The sequence below is a fragment of the Caretta caretta genome, chromosome 7 (genome assembly GCF_965140235.1).
Source record: "Caretta caretta isolate rCarCar2 chromosome 7, rCarCar1.hap1, whole genome shotgun sequence".
Taxonomy (NCBI): Eukaryota; Metazoa; Chordata; order Testudines; family Cheloniidae; genus Caretta; species Caretta caretta.
Window position 1 is genome coordinate 77,359,012 of NC_134212.1, and position 22,308 is coordinate 77,381,319.

The 22,308-nt window shown below is 38.0% G+C and overlaps 1 protein-coding gene across 3 annotated transcripts in view; it reads right to left on the reverse strand.

The window, feature by feature from the left end:
- Nucleotides 1-22,308, reverse strand: part of ANK3 (ankyrin 3) — a 558,892-nt gene that overhangs the window by 384,674 nt on the left and 151,910 nt on the right. The window contains exon 1 of one of the 3 annotated variants that reach the window (XM_075130812.1): nt 16,644-16,664. The exons of the other annotated variants lie outside the window; for them this stretch is intronic. Coding sequence (XP_074986913.1) covers nt 16,644-16,649 — 6 coding nt within the window. The 5' untranslated portion in view covers nt 16,650-16,664. Of the gene's footprint in view, nt 1-16,643; nt 16,665-22,308 lie in introns of those variants that run through there. 3 annotated transcript variants of the gene reach the window in all.

A 22,308-nucleotide genomic window follows, 5' to 3' on the forward strand; every position in this document is an offset into this window, starting at 1 on the left:
GTTGCCCTGGACATGATCCTGCAGCTGCTCTTACCAAAATCTGGGGAGAATGACCTTCAGGGCCCAGAGGCGAGCCCCCTGCTAAGGAGGAGTGAGGAGCACTGGTGAGCATAAAATAGGACACCTTGGCACCAAGAGTTTCAGTGCATACTCAGCCAGATATGTTCACTGAGTTGGAAATAAAATAATTATGGGACTGAAAAATTAAAATCACTTTATTTGAACCTCATAAATAAAGATTAATGCAATACAAAGGCCTGCAGCCATACCACTTTGAGTTGTAGTCCTGTCTACCAGCTGAACAAGGTCATGCTACACCAATGCTTTGATAGGACGGTACGGATAATCTAGGGGCTGAAGGAAAAGGAGTCACACTTCCCTTTGAGTTAGTACTGAACCAATGCCCCAGTGTGATGTTAGGGGCCACTTTGCTTCTGCAGTTGTACATGAAATACAAAACAAGGTCCTGATCATTTGTATTCATTACAGATCACAACACACTGGTTGAATACCAGCTATCATGACCTGGACAATCTCCAACTTGAGTAATTATAATCTACCTACATACCTACCTACCTACATGTCCTCTGTGGTTTCAGTTGAGTACAATATTCTTCTTCACTTCCTGTCGTAAACTAATGGGTAGCTGCACTATGCACAGTAAACCAGTTGCTGCATTTCAGTGGTACGTGAAGCCATTGCAATATATGGTTTTCATTAGTTTGTACTGTGCTTTGAATGAAAGGTGCTATACCAATTAATTTATTATAAATTATTGCATTTTACAGGCACTAGTCTGGAAAAGTAGTGGAAAATGTTTTCTTCTTACCTGTATACAGAAGTGAAGACTTATTCAGTGGTTTTCATAGAATCATAGAAAATCAGGGTTGGAAGGGACCCCAGAAGGTCATCTAGTCCAACCCCCTGCTCGAAGCAGGACCAATTCCCAGTTAAATCATCCCAGCCAGGGCTTTGTCAAGCCTGACCTTAAAAACCTCTAAGGAAGGAGATTCTACCACCTCCCTAGGTAACGCATTCCAGTGTTTCACCACCCTCTTAGTGAAAAAGTTTTTCCTAATATCCAATCTAAACCTCCCCCACTGCAGCTTGAGACCATTACTCCTCGTTCTGTCATCTGCTACCATTGAGAACAGTCTAGAGCCATCCTCTTTGGAACCCCCTTTCAGGTAGTTGAAAGCAGCTATCAAATCCCCCCTCATTCTTCTCTTCTGCAGGCTAAACAATCCCAGCTCCCTCAGCCTCTCCTCATAAGTCATGTGTTCCAGACCCCTAATCATTTTTGTTGCCCTTCGCTGGACTCTCTCCAATTTATCCACATCCTTCTTGTAGTGTGGGGCCCAAAACTGGACACAGTACTCCAGATGAGGCCTCACCAATGTCGAATAGAGGGGAACGATCACATCCCTCGATCTGCTCGCTATGCCCCTACTTATACATCCCAAAATGCCATTGGCCTTCTTGGCAACAAGGGCACACTGCTGACTCATATCCAGCTTCTCATCCACTGTCACCCCTAGGTCCTTTTCCGCAGAACTGCTGCCTAGCCATTCAGCCCCTAGTCTGTAGCGGTGCATTGGATTCTTCCATCCTAAGTGCAGGACCCTGCACTTATCCTTATTGAACCTCATCAGATTTCTTTTGTTTTGTTACTCAGATTTCTAGTTTTCTCTTGACACACTTTTAGAGGGTTTTTTTGTTGTTGTTTTTTTGATAACGTCTCATACTGGTATATAAAAACCTTGTTTGGACACTGTGCACATGTAATTATATATAACTTCTAACCATCTTAATTTCTTATGGTGCTTTAGAAAAGCAGCACAATAAATCATGTATACAATCCATGGTAACAAACCAATGACAAAAACAAGACAAAACAAGTGAGCCTTCATTTCTTATTTTAAGAACAAGAAAAAGGCATTAAATACTCAATGCAGGTGCCAGCCACCAGAAAGTAAGGAGATCAATAGACCAGCAGATGACCACATTGATGAGTGGTGAATGGGGTGACAAGACAAGAAGAGCAAGATCGGACCACTGTTACAAAGGGTTTTACAGATCAAGAGCAACACTCTGAAGACAATAAAGAATTTCATCATCAACCAAGACCAGCTACCCAGAATTGGAGTTATGTGTTTGCTCCAGTCAGCACGGATAAGAATTCTGACTACAGCGTTTGGTAGCATTAAATTGTTATTGTGTTTGTAGGGAAACATGCACAAATGGCAGCACAAAGGTCTAATTGGCTAAAACACAGGCATGAATGATTATATATGGTGAGATCTGCTTTTATGTGATTTTAGATACCAATCAACTTATCATTTAAAATACATTCCTTTAAACATATTTCATCCTACCTCAAACTCCAGGAGAGTTAGAGGAAAAAAACAAAGCAGCAATCTTAAATTATAGATTTACGGCAGGAGCAGGAAGGGTTGATTAGAGCCATACACAAGTGGACAATCATCTGTCATTCTGTTAATTCTCTTCCGGACTTTTTGTCTGCAACAGATAAGGTGCTTTTTTAAGCCACAAGGCTCATGGCATTATGGAGAGTTATGTGTTGTAGTCTAAATTAAGGACAAGACCTCTGACCTGTTGGTAAATTTTAAGAATGGATCATCCCACACACTTAACTGGTCATGATGAACCAATTGCTTAGGCTGAAAGATGCAGACAAGAACAGCTAAAGCCTCACACTGTGTTGAGAACCATGTTCGGTCATCTTTGGTTCCAGACAGACACACAGAAATTCAGAATGCTGTGTGTATTCTCTGTGTCTCAAAGGTTGTAAAGTAAACATGTCCCACTTAGCTACCACAACAATAAAACGAGAAGATTCACAACTGGCATACCCAAGCTAGAGAGAGAGTATTTTATTTTTGCTGTCTCACAGCAAATGAGCTTGCCTGTCTGATCCTTTGCCAACAATGAGCAGTTTAATTATACATATGTGAGGAGGCCAAATGGCTTATTCTGTTCAGAACAATATTCTGCACTGAACATTTGAAAAATATACATATTAAAATTAGAGCTGTCAATTAATTGTAATTAACACATGTAATTAAGTAAAAAAAATTAATTGTGATTAAAGAAATTAATGGCGATTAATAACAGTTTTTAATCACACTGTTAAACAATAGAATACCAATTGAAATGTATTTAAAATTTTGGATGTTTATCTATATTTTCAAATATATTGATTTCAATTGCAATACAAAATACAAAGTGTATACTGCTCATTTTGTATTATATTTGATTACAAATATTTGCACTGTAAAATGAAACAAAAGAAACCATATTTTTCAATTAACCTCATACAAGTACTGTAGTGCAATCTCTCTATCGTGAAAGTATAACTTATAAATATAGATTTTTTTTGTTACATAACTGCACTCAACACAAAACAATGCAAAACTTTAGAGCCTACAAGTCCACTCAGTCCTACTTCTCATTCAGCCAATCGCTAAGACAAAAGTTTATTTACATGTATGGGAGATAATGCTGCCCACTTCTTATTTACAATGTCACCAGAAAGTGAGAACAGGCGTTCGCCTAGGACTTTTGTAGCTTGTGTTTACATACCAGATATGCTAAACATTCATATGCCCCTTCATGCTTTGGTCACCATTCCAGAGGACATGCTTCCATGTTGATGATGCTCGTTAAAAAAATAATTTGTTAATTAAATTTGTGACTGAACTCTTTGGGAGAGAAATGTATGTCTCCGGCTCTATTTTACCCATGGTGCATTCTGCCATAGATTTTGTGTTATAGTAGTCTTGGATGATGACTCAGCACATGTTCATTTCAAGAACACTTTCATTGCAGATTTGACAAAACGCAAAGAAAGTACCAGTGTGAGATTTCTAAAGATAGCTACAGCACTCGAGCCAAGGTTTAAGAATCTGAAGTGCCTTCCAAAAACTGAGAGAGATGAGGCATGGAGCATGCTTTCAGAAGTTTTAAAGGACCAACACTCTGATGTGGAAACTACAGAACCCGAACCACCAAAAAAGAAAATCAACCTTCTGTTGGTGGCATGTGACTCAGATGATGAAAATGAACATGCATCGGTCTGCACTGCTTTCGATTGTTATTGAGCAGAACCTGTCATTGGCATGGATACATGTCCTCTGAAATGGTGGTTGAAGCATGAAGGGACATAAGAATCTTGTGCAGCTGGCATGTAAGTATCTTGTGATGCCAACTACAACGGTGCCATGAAAACACCTGTTCTTACTTTCAGGTGACATTGTGAACAAGAAGCGGGCAGCATTATCTCCTGCAAATGTTTGTCTGAGCGATTGGCTGAACAAGAAGTAGGATTGAGTAGACTTGTAGGCTCTAAAGTTGTACGTTGTTTTATTTTTGAGCGCCGGTATGTCACAAAAAACAATCTACACTTGTAAGTTCAACTTTCATGATAAAGAGATTGCACTACAGTACTTGTATTAGGTGAATTGAAAAATAATATTTCTTTTGTTTTTTACAGTGCAAATATTTGTAATCAAAAATAAATATAAAGTGAGCACCGTACACTTTGTATTCTGTGTTTATAATTGAAACAATATATTTGAAAATGTAGAAAACATCCAAAAATATTTAAATAAATTGCATTCTATTATTGTTTAACAGTGCAATTAATTGTGCGATTAATCGAGATTAGTTTTTGTAATCACTTGACAGCCCTAGTTAAAATTAAATACTAGAGATGTGGGGAAGGGTGTTTTTTCTTTTATATTCACTTTTGTGTTATTTATTGTATATTGAAAAAACTTTGGTCTTGACAAAAGATCTTTTCCCCTGTGAATACCTTTAGATGTCTCCAGTGCAAACAACTGTATAGGTTTAGTTTAATAGGTTTAAGAGACATTTTCATATATGCAAAAGGACAGTGAACAGTGACACATTGGACCAGATTCTTAGCTGGTGTAAATCAGCTTAGTTCCCTTGATTTCAGGTACACTGATTTACATCAGCTGAGGATCCAGTCCAGACACACCAAACAATTTTCTTCTGAATCTGCAAGCTTGTTCCGCTACACTGCACAGTGCAAAAAGGAAAGCCCTCCCAGATTCCATCTACTGTGAAGCACAGAAGTGTGCAGGTGAGCTACTTTGCTTCTTCCATTCACATTCAATTTGAGAATTTACTCACATACCCTTTTTTGCATTCTCAGAGGAGCAGAGCTCCTCAGCCAGCAAGCTAAAATCTTTAGCCAGGTTCTTTGAATATTACCCTGATCCTGAATAAGTAATATACAATGAAGTATGTTAATGTTTTATTGTGTCTTTGTTTTAAGAAACAGTTAAAAAAAAAAACTTTTAAAAAGTTGAATATTCTTTCTTTGTGAATGCTTTGCAAATGTAGGATAAACACATGAATAGCCCCACACCAGTAATCCCGCAGTAAAAAAACAACAGACCCGATTCTGATCTCAGTTATATGCAGACTGCTGTCCCTTGTTTGAAACCCCACTGAAGTCAGTGAAGCATCCCACAGGCACAGCTGCCTGCCTGCACTCTAGCATTTGCAGGATAGGAGCCTAAACCTGCAGTAACTCACGCAAGTCAATGGAGTTGCTCATATTTACAGAAGTGTAAATGAGATCTGAATCTGCATCCTCTTCCTTTAGTCAGTCATCTAAGTATTAGGATGTGAGAGAATTTTACTGAGGTTTTCTGGTGCAATTCACTTAAAATTCCTCCTACCCTCCACTGTCAAATGTGAACATAGAGACACATTTATCACCATATCCAATTGCTCCTGATCACAACCACCATCCTTCTGACTGAAGAAGATGGAATGAGACTCCCTTTGGAGCCTGTTGACACTTCTCTGTAGTCAGAAGAGATTTTCCTTGAACATCACAAGACACTTGGTGTATCTGCTCCGAGGGGTTTGCCCAGTGAAGCTCCCAGCCCATTGTGCAATACTAAATTGCTCTTATGAGAATGGAATGAAATAGCCAATATATGCAAAAGGACACATTTTTATTGAAGGCAGGCAACACGTTCTAAATTCTGTTCTCAGTAACACTTGTACAATCAACTGCAGCACACAGTTCAGCTGAGGACATTTGGCTTTATGAAAACAAAGCTTGACAGGACGCTCTCTTTTGTAAAAGTTAGGAACAGGGTTATAGCTCGCTATATATCTAAACAACAAATATATGGTATTCAGGTGTCACCAAGAACCTCCATTGTCCTAACAGAACAAACCCTGACCCTTGCAATTAGATCAGAAACTTCTTCAGAATCGCTCAAGGAAGTAGTAATTGGACATTTAACATAGTGAATGCCAGTGAAAATGAGGTATGATCAGAGGCTAAAATAGGGAAAGAACAAGTTAAAAATTACTTAGACATGTTAGATGTTTTCAAGTCACCAGGGCCTGATCAAATACATCCTAGAATACTTAAAGAGCTGACTGAGTTGATATCTGAGCCATTAGTGATTATCTTCGAAAAGTCATGGAAGATGGGTGAGATTCCAGAGGACTGGAAAATGGCAAATATAGTGCCAACCTATAAAAAGGGGAATAAGGACAACCCAGGGAATTACAGACCAGTCAGCTTAATTTCAGAACCCAGAAAGATAATGGAGCAAGTAATCAAGCAATCAATTTGCAAACACCTAGAAGAAAATAAGGTGAGAAGTAACAGTCAGCATGGATTTGCCAAGAATAAATCATGTCAAATCAACCTAATAGCTTTCTTTGACAGTGTAACAAGCCTTGTGGATGGAGGAAAGCAGAAGATGTCGTGTATCTTGACTTTAGTATGGCTTTTGATACTGTCTTGCATGAGCTGCTCATAAACAAAGTAGGGAACTACCACCTAGATGGAGCTACTATAAGGTGGGTGCGTAACTGGTTGGAAAACCATTCTCAGAGAGTAGTTATCATTGGTTCACATTCAAGCTGGAAGGGCATACAGAGCAGGGTCCCATAGGGATCAGTTCTGGGTCCGGTTCCATTCAATATCTTCATCAATGATTTAAATAAAGTTTGTGAACGATACAAAGCTGGGAGGGGTTGCAAGTGCTTTGGAGGATAGGATTAAAATTCAAAATGATCTTGACAAACTGGAGAAATGATCTGAAGTAAATAGGATGAAATTCAAATTATCCCACTTAGGAAGCAACAATCAGTTGCACACATACAAAATGGGAAATGACTGCCTAGGAAGGAGTCCTGCAGAAAGGGATCTGGGGGTCAGAGTGGATCATAAGCTAAATATGAGTCAATCGTCTAGATAATACTTAGTCCTGGCTTGGGTGCATGGGACTGAACTAGATGACCTCTCAAGGTCCCTTCCAGTCCTATGATTCTGATTCTATGATAATATTAGCTTAATGTTTACTCAAATAGTTGCTTTATCATCTTAATACAGGTAGTAAGTCTTTGCATTTCATGTCTAACATGAGTATTTCTATTTGCATCCAGGGTAATGAAACATATTCACTGGCAGCAATCACAAGGATTCTCAGTAGATATTTGCCTTTGTCTAATTTCAGTCAATAAAAAACTCTTGCTAATGCCACAGTAACAAGAATTTAGAGCACACACTCCAAATGTGTGGGAAAAAATTTTAACAGTGAGGATAATTAATCACTGGAACTGTTTAACAAAGCATGTGGTGGATTCTTTGTCACTTGAAGTCTTTAAATCAAGTCTTGGATGCCTTTCTAAAAGACGTGCTCCAGCTTAAACAGGGCTTGAGGTAGCAATCACTGGGTGAAATTGTATTGTCTGTTTTCTGTAAGACATAAGACTGTCACGTCTGGTCTTCAAAAAAATCTATTATATGAATCTATGAATAACATTTGTGCCCGATTTCTGACATCAGACCAGAGTCTTTCATTTTGGGACGTTCCCAGATAGTTCTCCTTACTATGGCATTCCTCCCAGCATTCTGCTGTGAACTGTGTTCCACTTCGTTTTGTAGGCTTGACATGAAAAGCACTCTCTCTCTCTCTCTCTCCCTTTCTGAGGGCAAAGCCATACTCTTTATAGTAGTCAGCATGGATCCAATTTCTGAACACGTCAGTACTATTTGTATGTGAGATTTTGGTTTAGCCATTTATAAGATATTGGTCTTCCATAGAATTCAGAGACAAGTTTGGATTCTGATTGCACCCACCCAACCCTCACCCTCAAGTTAAGAGTTTTTTCACATTCAGTCTTTTGGCCTCTTATAAAAATAGGGGTAGCTTGTAAAATTCAGATCTATATTTGCGTTCTGTGTCTCACAATCACTTCCCAACATGAAAGAAAATGTGGATCTAGCGTCTTGATTCAAACTCATCTCTACTTAGCTCAGTTATGCCACATAGAGTTCTTTCTAATCTTGTGAGAGCTTGTTAACAGGTGGCATGCCCACGCTGCTCCACATAAAGTTTACACACATTTTATAAAGTTAAGCTTCCTTCCGGCCTTCCATAGGTTTGGCTTTCCCAGTAACTCAAACAACCTAATTCTTTCTGACCAGAAGATTAACCACCTCTGTTACGTCCTAGGGGAGTTAACAAGCCACATCTACCACAATGAATCAGGAGAATTCCTTCACCAGATTTTTGCAAGTATACTAACTCTTGCTAATTGGTGAGTCAACAAAAGAGCCCAGCATCACTCAACCTGACATCTTGTTACATGGAAGGATCTTTGTAGTAACACTCCTGAAAATAGCAATGGGATGAGATGATGGTTTAAAGTAACAGATCTTTCAATGCTTTAATTTGTCAGACAGATAATGCTGCAAATGCTTATTTAGTAGGGTGTCTTAACAATATTCCAATATTTGATACCCTTCAAAAGTAGGAAACTATATGATACACCTTCAGTTAAAAACAAACACCTGGATTATAATGCATAATTAACATTATTCTGTGAGTTACACAGATAGTTTTCTATAATTTCCATGTAAATAAAAATTTTACTTGAAAAGTTTTATTCTTATTTTGGGAACACTGTAAAAGTCAATCACATCATTATGGAATTGAATTCTTCTCATAGTGGGAAGTTGTGAAAGTATGAAATAGAGACGCTACAGCAAGAAGAAATGGAAAACAAAAATGGTTGCAACATGTAGTCAAGTTAATTAAATCAATGCATGTTTTAATGAGCTAAAAATCAAGCTAGGTGATGGAGGTGCAATAATGTAGTAACACAAGAACTGTGTTAATTAAACATTAAGGGTGAGGCACAAATTCCAGGGTGCTGGAAGGGTGCTTCCACAAAAGCAAAGTATTTTGGAGACCGTGTTCAAAACAATGAGCCAGATGATTCTCCTCTTCTGTAGCCTGGAGAGCATAAAGAGGAAACAAAAGTTTCCCAAACCACTCTAAGGAGAGTATTATAGCTCAGATCTCATGCTCTCTGTTCCAGAGCCTGCAGAAGCCCTTCTGTATGAACACTGTGCATTTGGAGCTTTGCAGGTACTCAGAGCTTTGATGCACAGTCTATGCCATATGCGTCTCAGGTAAGGGAAAGAAATTGTAGTATTAACTTTCCCACTATGACACTAATCCCTAGCCCCATAGAGAAGGATAGGTGTGTGCCACTGCAGCAGGGGAGCTAATGACAGCATGATTTAGGAGACAGCAGTCATGCAACACTGAGGTGGAGCCTCCTAGAAGCCATGCAGAGGAATTTGAGCTTCATGGAGTCTGGCTGAGGTACTATGAAACTTGGCCCTGAATTTCATACAGATTCCCAGCCTATCCAGCCTCATTCTCATCCCCTCCACAGGGCCAGTGACATGAGCTAGCAGAAGAGATGGATGGCAAATGGGGCAGAACAAACCTTGTTTATTCTTCCAAGTAAGATTACCCCTTCTGTGTGTTTATCTGAAGAAGGAAATAAGGGCTGATATATTATTTCCAGTAAGTTTTTTATTTATTTTATAATTACATCTTAAATATGTACAGTAGATAAATAAAATGTATTGTGCATCTCTTAGTACAGTACTAGTATATACTGAGTCATGCAGATCTACATGCACATAGTCAGTTTCCATGTTAGGGTTCAGATGAGCTCAAAAACCATGCAAGTAAAACAAATAATTTATCATTGTTAGCAGAGCACCAAGAAAGAATTACAGATTCATATAATTTCATAAAATCTTCATCTAAAATGGATTACGGCTAAATAAGTTTTACATTACAACCTATTTTTTCAAATGTACATTCATCACTATTTTACAATTAGTTTGAATTAAATGGAAAATATGACGAACAATTAGCTAACCATTGTTAGCAAAAGGGGTCTGAAAAAAATGGGAGAGAAAAAAAAATTCTGAAAGGTATGATTTCTAATTAATTTTAACTCAAACTAAGTAACAGACTTATTTACAAATCCCCTGAAAACTCAATCTTTATTCACAGATTATGTGTTGTAACTTTGGGGAAGATACAATATTATTCATGTAAAAGTAAAGGGTAAAGCTACACATCTAAAACTGCACACAGGCGAGCCTACCCAAGTTAGCTTAAATCCAGCTAGCACAGGTAACAATGGCAGTGCGGACAGGGCAGCACGGGCTTCAGGGCAGGCTAAGTATGTACACAGGGTCTGTACAAGACTACCCATGTTGAAGCCTGCACTGGGCTGTATTCGCAGTCATTGCTATCTAGATTGGCTAGATTCAAGTTAGCTTGGCTAGGCTAGCCAATGCACAGTTTTTGCTGTGTAAACGTACCCTGAGATGTTGAAAAACAATTTAAATTAAAAACTTACCCCAACCTTAATATTCCGGCACTATTGTGCTTCTATAACCCCAAAGGTCCCAAAGTGCTTTTGCAGACTGGAACCATCTCAGCCCATTGAAATGCAGCCACTTCTAAGGGGGATACATAGGAGCCATTCAGCACCAACACCATGACTAACAACTTTTAAGTAAAAAGAAAAGGAGTACTTGTGGCACCTTAGAGACTAATACAGACTAACACGGCTGTTCCTCTGAAACTTTTAAGTAGGGAAATGAAAATGTATACAAACAGAATGTGAATTAGCTTAACTTGAATTTGGCTGGAACATCAAGGAAGATAGCACTTTTTTGCCCTTATACAAAAAAATTCCATTGGATTTTTAATTCATAGAATCACAGAATCACAGAATATCAGGGTTGGAAGGGACCTCAGGAGATCATCAAGTCCAACCCCCTGCTCAAAGCAGGACCAATCCCCAATTTCTTTTCTTTTTTTTTTTTTCTTTTGCCCCAGATCCCTAAATGGCCCCCTCAAGGATTGAACTCACAACCACGGGTTCAGCAGGCCAATGCTCAAACCACTGAGCTAGTAGTCAGAACCTCAGCTCGTATATAATTGTCGGGTTACTTTTTTGGAATGCGTGTATCAAAAACTCATGTAAGAACTGCTAAATGAACACATAAATCAGCAAACAGGTCTGGATGCAAAGAAAAAGACGGGCATCTAATTTTCAAATCGGCAAGTGTGCCTGCGTTTGCATTTATGCACAGCATGAAACTATCTGCATGAAACATGAGGGGGTGGATGTCTCAATATGATTGTCCATTTACATTTTTGATGTGAAATTGTGTGGGTAGCTTACATTATGCATTAACTAATTTAATTAAATTAAAGACTCAACGAATTATTTAATATTTTGTGTGTAAAAATTAAACCCAGAAGGACTGCTCTATCATTCATATTACAGCTTCTAGGAAGTATCCAAGTATTTTTACTAGAATAAAGATAAATATAATGATCACAAGGCAGACTCCAAGAGGGAAAATGCTACCTGTTTTTTACACACACACACACACACACACACACACACACACACACTCTCTCTCTCTCTCTCTCTCTCTAATTCATTTTAAGAACCTCACAGAAAAACAAGAATTAGATATCACTTTGATTCATGGTCTATTTTTCAATATTTAAAAGGGGATTTGGAAAGTCCAACAAACAGGAGACACAAGGTTCTCCCATGGTAAAAATTACCATGTCAAGATCTTTTAGAAACAGACATGTATCAAAGAATAATTTTCAAACACTATTCTAAGGATTATTGTTCAATATATAGCATTAGTTTTGCCTATGACATAGAGCTGCATTAAAAAAAAAAAATCTAGGCAATGGTTTTATTTAGCCTTACTAATATTCTATCAACATTCCCAATTATGGGTTTTAACTAGTAAATATATATTTAATCTACACCTTATAGTGAAAAAGTCATTACAAATTAGAGGGTGTACTTGACTACAGGGTGATGGCGAGGGGGAAATACATGTGGTTTTGGAGGGGTGTAAAGACTTTATAAGCATGGATTTGGAATAGTTGTATTACTTGCAGTTATCAAAACCACAAGTGAGTTGTGAAGGCTATCTGAGGAAGGCTATACTAATACATTGAAGTTTTCTTGGTATTTCTTTAAATTTCCAGTCCCAATGGCTCTAGGAGCTTTTACAATATACAAAAAGTATACAAATAAAAAAACCACAATGAACTGCTACTAAATGGCAGCCTATTTAATAACACTGATCCAGAATAATACCCGCACTCACATCATTCAATTCATCTCTTCACCAAAAGCCCAAAAGTACAGTTGAGCTTTGCAATTTATCCTGAAGTAAATCAAAACACAGGGCCTGGCAGAACAAGCAGTGAGTTCTAGAGCTGAGGAACACTCATGCAAATGCACTGTGACCACCTGTCTCCCTGTTATTCTAGCAGTGCTGGTTAGAGCAGCTCTGATTGCAACTGTGATAGAGTTACGTGAAAAATGAGAATTTCTCAAGAAGCTACCTCAGAAACTAATCAGGACTTTATCAGCCAAAGCCAGAAGCTTGAGCACCAGCTGTAAACTAACCAATATCCAGTACTATAAAGCCCTGTTGTAAGGTGCTCCCTAAGTGATTCACCATTTAGTATGACACCATGTCTGGACTAGGAAAAGAGCCAGTGTTTTAAAACATGTTAGTGCACTCATTTTGCTATCAAGATTTTAAACAGGGCTTTGCATCTATTGTAGACAGAGCAAACTGTGTTTAAAATCGTCATCGCTGGTCGTGATGAATCATAGGGATATGCACCTGTCATAAATATAAAGGGAAGGGTAAACCCCTTTAAAATCCCTCCTGGCCAGAGAAAAAAATCCTCTCACCTGTAAAGGGTTAAGAAGCTAAAGGTAACCTCACTGGCACCTGACCAAAATGACCAATGAGGAGACAAGATACTTTCAAAAGCTGGGAGGAGGGAGAGAAACAAAGGGTCTGGTCTGTCTGTCTATATGCTGCTTTGCTGGGGATAGACCAGGAATGGAGTCTTAGAACTTTTAGTAAGTAATCTAGTTAGGTATGCGTTAGATTATGATTTCTTTAAATGGCTGAGAAAAGAATTGTGCTGAATAGAATAACTATTTCTGTCTGTGTATCTTTTTATAACTTTTGCCTTGAGGGGTTCTCTATGTTTTGAATCTAATCACCCTGTAAGGTATCTACCATCCTGATGTTACAGGGGGGATTTCTTTACTTCTATTTACTTCTATTTTTTATTAAAAGTCTTCTTGTAAAAAACTGAATGCTTTTTCATTGTTCTCAGATCCAAGGGTTTGGGTCTGTGGTCACCTATGCAAATTGGTGAGGCTTTTTATCCAACATTCCCCAGGAAACGGGGGGTGCAAGTGTTGGGAGGATTGTTCATTGTTCTTAAGATCCAAGGGTCTGGGTCTGTAGTCACCTAGGCAAATTGGTGAGGCTTTTTACCAAACCTTGTCCAGGAAATGGGGTGCAAGGTTTTGGGAAGTATTTTGGGGGAAAGATGTTTCCAAACAGCTCTTCCCCAGTAACCAGTATTTGTTTGGTGGTGGTAGCGGCCAATCCAAGGACAAAGGGTGGAATATTTTGTACCTTGGGGAAGTTTTGACCTAAGCTGGTAAAGATAAGCTTAGGAGGTTTTTCATGCAGGTCCCCACATCTGTACCCTAGCGTTCAGAGTGGGGAAGGAACCTTGACAGCACCAATGCATGCTACTGAAAGATTCTGAAACGTAGCTCCATCCAGAATCCACTGTAGTCATCTAATCTTGAATAAATGATGACACGACATAACTCTGTGGTATCTTGTAGGAGGAGACCTTTTAGAGCAGAAGACCAATATGCTCTGGGACCTCTCTCTAAGAAAAAATAAGGTCACTCAAGTTTAGGGAAATACAAGGCTAGCTGCTGGCTAGCACCAGCAGGAGAGTGAATTTGTGTGGGGGGGTGGAGGGTGAGAAAACCTGGATTTGTGCTGGAAATGGCCCACCTGTTGATCACTTTAGATAAGCTATTACCAGCAGGACAGTGGGGTGGGAGGAGGTATTGTTTCATATTCTCTGTGTATATATAAAGTCTGCTGCAGTTTCCACGGTATGCATCTGATGAAGTGAGCTGTAGCTCACGAAAGCTCATGCTCAAATAAATTGGTTAGTCTCTAAGGTGCCACAAGTACTCCTTTTCTTTTTACAAGGAATAGTGTAAGCAGTAATGTAATTATTTATACAAGTAAAAACCAGGCAGATTTTCAACAGTCTCAAACTAAAAGAGGCCACCCACAATGTACTTCTAACCTAGATTACACAGATGCAGCAGGGGCAAATTATGTGATTGTGATGCAGATGTTCTGAATCCACAAAGCCTTCTCACATGCACTGCCCAAGGGACAATTCAAGATCCATTATATATTTGTGTCTTTTGAAAAACTCATCTGGTAACTAACCAAATTCTGTCTTTACATCTAAGGATTTTGTTTCCCTGGATGCCTAGGAGTAATACTCGATAGCATTAGTAGGGGTTAGATGAAGATAGCAAGGGGCCAACAGCTCAATTGTTTAGCATTTGTTGCTTTGCCCCCCACCCCCAATAATCTATTGTATTTTAATTTTATTTCCTGGTACTTTCTGTGCAAGGTGCAAAGATGTTCATATGAAAGTTGTGTAGGTAGCTTTTTAACTACTATTTCAAGAAGCATTGTAAGCAGGTTTCTTCAGTTTATTTGACTATATGTTAAAGTTGACGGAAAGATGGTACAAATGATGAGACTCATTCACAAGGAAGATGCCAGAGAATTCTCAGAAGTATATATAAAAGTTCTCTGTGCTTTGAGGTTAGGAAATCAGTCAGATTCTCTCCAAACCAAGAACTGTGTCATCATTGTAGTGAATAAGCTAGCATAATGTTTCTGACACTGCAAATCCCCACTGAATTGTCTGATGATCAAAATACTTAAATAGAGCTTCATTCATTTCATCATTTGGAAAAAAGAGTATGGGGGGAGTGAGAAGTAGTAATTGACAATGCTCAAAACTTATGGTTTAGAAGGCAAAGGCAAACCGAAGAACCCAGATCTGGAGCAGGAGGCTTCCATAAGGTAGGAAGCAAAGGCCCCAAAATGACTCGAGGTAGGAGAAATACTGCAGTAGCCCCTCCTGTTGCACCCATACTCCCCAAGAGAGGCAAATGTGGTTAGTGGCGGATTCACCACTCCTGCCCTCAAACCCAAATAGCGCGCACACACCCACACCCCTTGTGCAGGCTCCAGCACCACAAGCATACTCCATGGGAAATGTTGCTTTTGGGATCCTCCACAGTTGTGAGAGGAGCTGGAAGAGAGGAGGGAGGACGACAGGAATTGGTCAAAAATATCTTGACTACTTTCAAAATATTTAGGCTTTAAAACAGTTCAGAATGTCTGACTGAAGCCTAGAAACTAAGCTGGACCACAAGTTTCTAAACAATCCAATCTTATTCTTAAAGCCTCCAAAGATATTTAAGCTAAAATATGGGTTAAGTACAGTTCTGTTAACAGCCCCTATTTATAAGGATTAAAATGAAATGCTGAAAGACTTATGTATTGCGCTATTAGCAGATGCTGTTACAACGACGAAAATTCTCCCTTACTAATGGTAGCACTACCAAACTATTCCCATACAATGCCAAACTAACTTCCAACTACATGTGGTAGAGCAATGCCGTAAACAAGCAAATTAATTTTTCTTTTAATAGCAAGTCAAAAATGCCCCAAATTTGTATTTCTGGTCTGATTAAAGCCTCCTCTGAGGTACAATTAAATAATTTATAACCTCACTGACTAATCTCCAATGTATACAAAGTAATGCAATTATCTTGCTCAAATTAGATTTAATTGCAAAGCCTACTAGGAGTCTAAAGATATTAAATTTCTGGATACCTGTTAAACTGAACATTTCTCCGATTTTAACAGAGTCCATTTGTAGCATATGCTTTTCTGCCTAGCTTGACAGTCCACTCTTAATTACACCACACTAAAGCTTCTCAAACATATATCTGGTTTCCACACTAAATTGCCTAAATCTGAAGTAAAATGCTGAGACGTTTCAAAAGGCACAGTGCCAAAAGAACTTTGCAGTCTGGGAAAGAGTCTACAGGAAAATCAATACCCAACAATCTCACAAAGTGGTTCTCATTTTATCCTCCTTTCAGCAGTGCCAAATAGAGCTGGTTACCAAGAGGACAACATGCTGCTGCTAGATGTTGGCTGTAAATTAGTAAAAATGCTAGCGGTCATGATATATGCCGAGATGGAAAACATGCACTTACCATCTTCCTCAGAATATATATTCCAATATTATCCACAGTACCTGCATATCAGTATTTTCCTATTGCCTTTATTGCTTTCATTCCATAAATCAGCATCGGCAATAAGAGCCAGAGAAAGTGATAATAATGACGACAGGGATGTTCAGTGCCACATTCACTTACCTGTAAAAGGAAAAGCACAAGGTTTGAGCTCACTAATCACAAAGGTTAACTAATCTTTTTACATGACTGCTAATTAGCTTTGACTCAAAGAAGGATTATGTGATACAGGAAAAGAAATACATAATCTTGTGGTTTTTAATAGATACCGATAGGTTAATCTAGGAAAAGAAATAAATATTATATTTAACAGGAGATTATAAATATTTCCTGTTCTGTTTGCTGAACAGCAGATGTGACAATAAAACAGGTGGTGGAAATATAAACCTCCTAAAAACTCCAGGGTGTTTTCTCAGGAAGCATCTAATGATTGTCAGGAGATCTGTTACAGCTCTCTCTTTACCTCTCTTCAATACGGTACAAGTAGTTGCTGGGATGTTGCCAGTGATCTCCTAGGCAACTGACAGCTCAAAGGAGCCACAAATACAGTAGAAGCAGCAAACCCCAATTTCAATCTTCAAACATTTTGCACTTGTAATTTTCATTGTACAATCAACACACACCCTACACAGGTATGTTCATGATAAAAACATGTATTTCCATCTCCTAACAAAACTCTGGAGTAACAATCTTATTTATGTGCTAATAATTTCAAGAAATTTTTAAATGAAAATCTGTTTTCAGTTTGGTAGCTTTTACAAGAAATGTTCAAGTAACAACAAATAGCACTTTCCACATTAAGTCCATTCAGTGATATAAGATGTTCATTGGGGTTCATCTGTCACAAGGAATGAAGAGGAAATAAGACTATTTTAGGGACTGAGTAAAATAATTGTAAATGGTAACTTATCCAATTAAGCTTTCACTGCTACCTTGAATTTCATTTCATTAACTTAATCTGACTTCTGTCATGTATTTGTATTTACTAACGCAAGTGCAAACCTGGAATACTTGGAATTATCTGCTGTCAGCTGTCATAAATAACCAAAGGGTACATTATTTCAATATATCCTCCTCTAGCAACAAACAATTCAGCATCTATGCTTGCTCATTAAACAGTCTATTTTCTCCTAATTTTCTTCATAACTCGTGACAATTTTTAATACATAAATTGCTTAATATAACTTCACAAACTCAAAGACATGATGTACTAATATACAGTAAGTATATTTCAAGTTTGAATGCAGTAATTGCAACAGCATTATAACTGTCAATATAACAAGCCCAATGTGCAGTGATATTTTTATGTGAACACTTAAGAGTCCAGTTCACAAAACACATTTATTCAATTTTAAAAGTCTAAATTTATTTATATAAAATTTCCACAAAATTCCACAACTTGATATAAATAGCCATAGAGTTCAGATCACAAACAACATAAGGCATACATTCACTAACAAATTAAATAAAGCTGATTAATCACAATCAAAACAAAAGAAGTGAGATTCTGCTGACTGGTTTCAATGTTAGATAAGGCCAAAATTTTAAAGTCACCCTATCTCTTAGTACTGAAGACATCGAGGGAACCTATGAACACATTACTCACACTTAGCCTGATTACCACTATATGTTATAACAATTACATTTATTTTTATAGATAGATACACACAGACACACACACGTGCACACTAATTTCTGTTCAGTTCTAATTACAGAATCTGAATAGTTTTATATAGATCCCCCTTATATTTGAGTGGTTTCAATAAATGCCAAATCTCACAGTAATTTGCACAACTGCATGGGCCAACAACGTAGCTCTAATTCTGAACTGTATTGCTTTTTTAATTTTAAAATTAGAACGATACACTTATCTTACTACAACTGAACAGAAAGATGGTCTAACGAGTTTTGGGGTAGAACGGGTAATTTTAATAGTTGGAGGCCAAGTAATTTTATTTTTAAAATTACTAAAATTATTTAGTAAACAGAAATAAGAAGTGGTAGGCCTGTTCTTTCTCTTTCTGCCAACTCAATGGTGTAACTCCCACTACTTAGTCACGGAGATTTTATTACATATCTTAAGGGACACCATGATTAAAACCTAGCAAAATAATCACAATTAATAACCATGGCTATGTTATTATTAAAGAAAGAAAAAAATTAAACAAAACAACATAAATGACAGAATACAAGTGACAAATTGGTTACTCCTGTTACAATCTCTTCTGTATGTCTCTTTTGCCTTGTCTACACTACGGGGTAAGTCGACCTAAGTTATGCTACTCCAGCTAAATGAATAACGTAACTAGAGTTGACATATCTTAGGTCAATTTACTGCGGTGTCTTCATTGCGCTGCATTCTCTCCTGTCGACTTACCTTACTCTTCTCAGGGAGCTGGAGTACCGGAGTCGACCAGAGAGTGCTTTGCTGTTGATTTAGTGGGTCTTCCCTAGACCTGCTAAATCGACCCCCGCTGCATTGATTGCAGCAGCATCCATCGCCCCGGTAGTGAAGACAAGCCCTTTTTGGAGAGCTTTTAACAGATATTGCACCTTTAAGAGTGGACTGCCTCTGGGGGCACTTTTGTCCTGTAATTAAGACCAAAATATATTGTTTCTAAAATTATTGTGAATTCAGTTGAGTATCTTATTAGATACTTAAACAGTCTAGTTATGGGCAAAATAATTTGTTTAAGAGCAAGTGGGTCCTTTTAGTTATTAATAAATAATAAATAACCAGATAGTTTATAACTCAGGGAAGCAAGGAATCTTAACTACATCCTATGAAATTGAAGAAAATATTGAGATTAGTTACTAAGAAGCCATTTAAGGAGCTGTCTTGAGGCAGGCCAATTAAGCAATATTAAGAATCTTAAATCCAATTAAATCCCACTATTTCTCTGTTTCCCAATGTTTAGCCTCTATCTCTTCTCCAGAAACGTGTGTTCTAATCATTGGTGATTAACAGGAGAAATGGTTAGTAATTTGAGTTACAACAGCATGTTCATATCCCAGTACAATCATTACAAGAGTGTAAATCTAATCACTTGGCAGTGTCTTAGGGCAGGTCTACACTAGAGCCAGGATCGATGCTCTGAGATCTATCCACTGGTGATTGATTTAGCAGGTCTAGTAAAGCCCCGCCAAATCAACTGCAGATCGCTCTCCAGTGAACCCCTGTACTCTACCCCTGACAAGAAGAATAAGGTAAGTCGACGGGAGATTTGAAGTTTTGAAAAGGTTTTCCTTGAGCTTTTCTTCTGGATTCTTCTCTGGTTTTCTTATCTGTCTGTGGCAGCTTACTTGTAAAGGTAGACAGGATGAATTGCAGTGCTTGCTGTCTAAGCAGAGTAACATGGTGTGTGTGTGGGTTCTCACTTCAGAGTCTTATTCCTTTCTCCTTCCTATTGTCATGAAATTATAGGAACACACACCTCTTTTCAGACTTGTTTAGACTCAAGTTGGTTTCTAGTTCACTGACTTCATGCCTTACTGGGTTGTCCTTAGGAGCCTCTTCATTTTATGACTATAATTTATTAGTCAATATGCAACGTTTCTTTAATTGTCCGTTTTTCCTGAAAGCATCAGATACTTTCAAAGCTAGTTTTAACTCATTTTATTCAGTTCATTCTCCGATATATTCTTTCAGTTTTAATAGAATTTGACAACAAATGAAATTCTGTTTTCAAAAAGCCTGAACACGCCTGTTTTTTATATCTAAGTTCAGTTCTTGAAACAGTCTTTTAAAATTAAATAACTTTTTGAAAGTCTTTATCTTAAGTTGTTGACTCTACATGACAATTTTTGGAAAGATGATTTTTCTTTTCTTCCTGATTTGGGTGAAGGACTGTGCACTGCCAATAATTAATTCAATCCCCATTAATATAAATATTCTATACTTAAGTGGCTTCTTACATTAGTAATTAGTTTACCAAGGCCATTCAATTCCATGCCAGTACATAAAGCATTTCACCATTTAGATTGCAATGATATTAGAAGCTTTGCATTTAGTTAAACATATTTGCAGGTTTGCATTTAACAAAGTAGTTTGCCATTTCAACATTTAAGAAATAAACAAAAGTTTAAAACATTTCCAACTACTCATGTTTTTCCTGGAATTTTAAGAACACAAGCAAAGATTGCTTTTTGAAAAGAGAAGAGGTTGCTATGGCCACTTTACAACCTAGATTTATAGCTCTAATAACACACTCCACATTCCTTTCACATTCATGTTTCTTCCTAAAATACTGACGTTTTATGTTGTTTGCCCTCTTGAGTTTGCTTGTCCTTGGGGGATACAAGCAGAAGACTTCTGGAATTTCTTTAATTAGCTTTAACACTTTGTAATGTAACTAGCTAAACATATATATTGTAATATTTCCAAACATCCTGGCTATAATACTAATAAAATTATTATAATCTATTTGTAACTATATCTATATCTATATCTTACTATTCAGGAAACACATAAACAAGTTGGTAACAACCTAATAAAAACACATTACAATAACTTTATTAATATCATTTTTGCATCAATACTGAGGTCTCTCCTCTACAAAGTGACAAGGAAATCAGAGGTTAAAGTGACCTATTAGATCAGGAGTGGCCAAACTTACTGATCCTCTGGGCCGCATACAACCATCTTTAGAAGTTTGAGAGCCAGGGCACCGCAAGCGTCACTTTAACTGTAAAAGAGCCACATGTGGCTTGTGAGCACAGTTTGGCCACCTCTTTGTTAGATCATCTAGTACAGTCTCTATTGATTTAGGATGTGTAGCCTTTAGTTAAACAGCATATCTGAAATTAAACTATACTGAGCTACAAGGCCAAGAATCAAGCACCTACCACACGTGACTGTAATTGTGGTTGGTGCTTTGATGATGGGGGGGAAGACGGCAATCTTCCTCAGTCCTCCTCTCTACCTTGCACACCCAGAGTATACTGCAGGAACAAATTAGAAATGTTTCACATTAAGGCATGTTCTCTCTCTTGCATGGGCAATTTTTGCAGCATATCTTTAGCTTTGTAGAGAAGCACAGCTATTTGAGCAAATTATGGTGCAATACTTTTCCAGGATTTAACATCCAGAGTCAGAAAATGAAAATACTTTAATTTTGCTCTTTACAAAGAGAATTATGAATGGAGGGTGTAATGTGATATCAAATTTCTTCCTGTCAGAGGAAACATAATGCCACATATAAACACACAGATATATTACTGCCAAAAGATGTTCACAAAGTTGGGCAAAATGCCTGGGGTTGAATTTCATGAAGGGATTTATGACTAGGGTGACCAGACAGCAAATGTGAAAAATCGGGACGGGGGGTTGGGGGGTAATAGGAGCCTATATAAGAAAAAGACCCAAAAATCAGGACTGTCCCTGTAAAATCGAGGCATCTGGTCACCCTATTTATGAACTGCAGATTGCAGACTGCTTCACAGGGATTGGTAATGAGCTGACATTTGCAGTTCCACTGGACTTCTGACTTTGAAGGGAGACGCCATAGCCAGGCCTCCCTAGGTCTCCACACAACAGCCCTTGCCTCTAAGCAAGCACCAAGACCCCTCAACAAGCCCCAAACCCTATCAGATGACATCTTAAGAAAGTGGGTAGGGGATTCAATAACTTACTGGGCTGGTGTGAGTAGAGGATATATGATAGAGGGG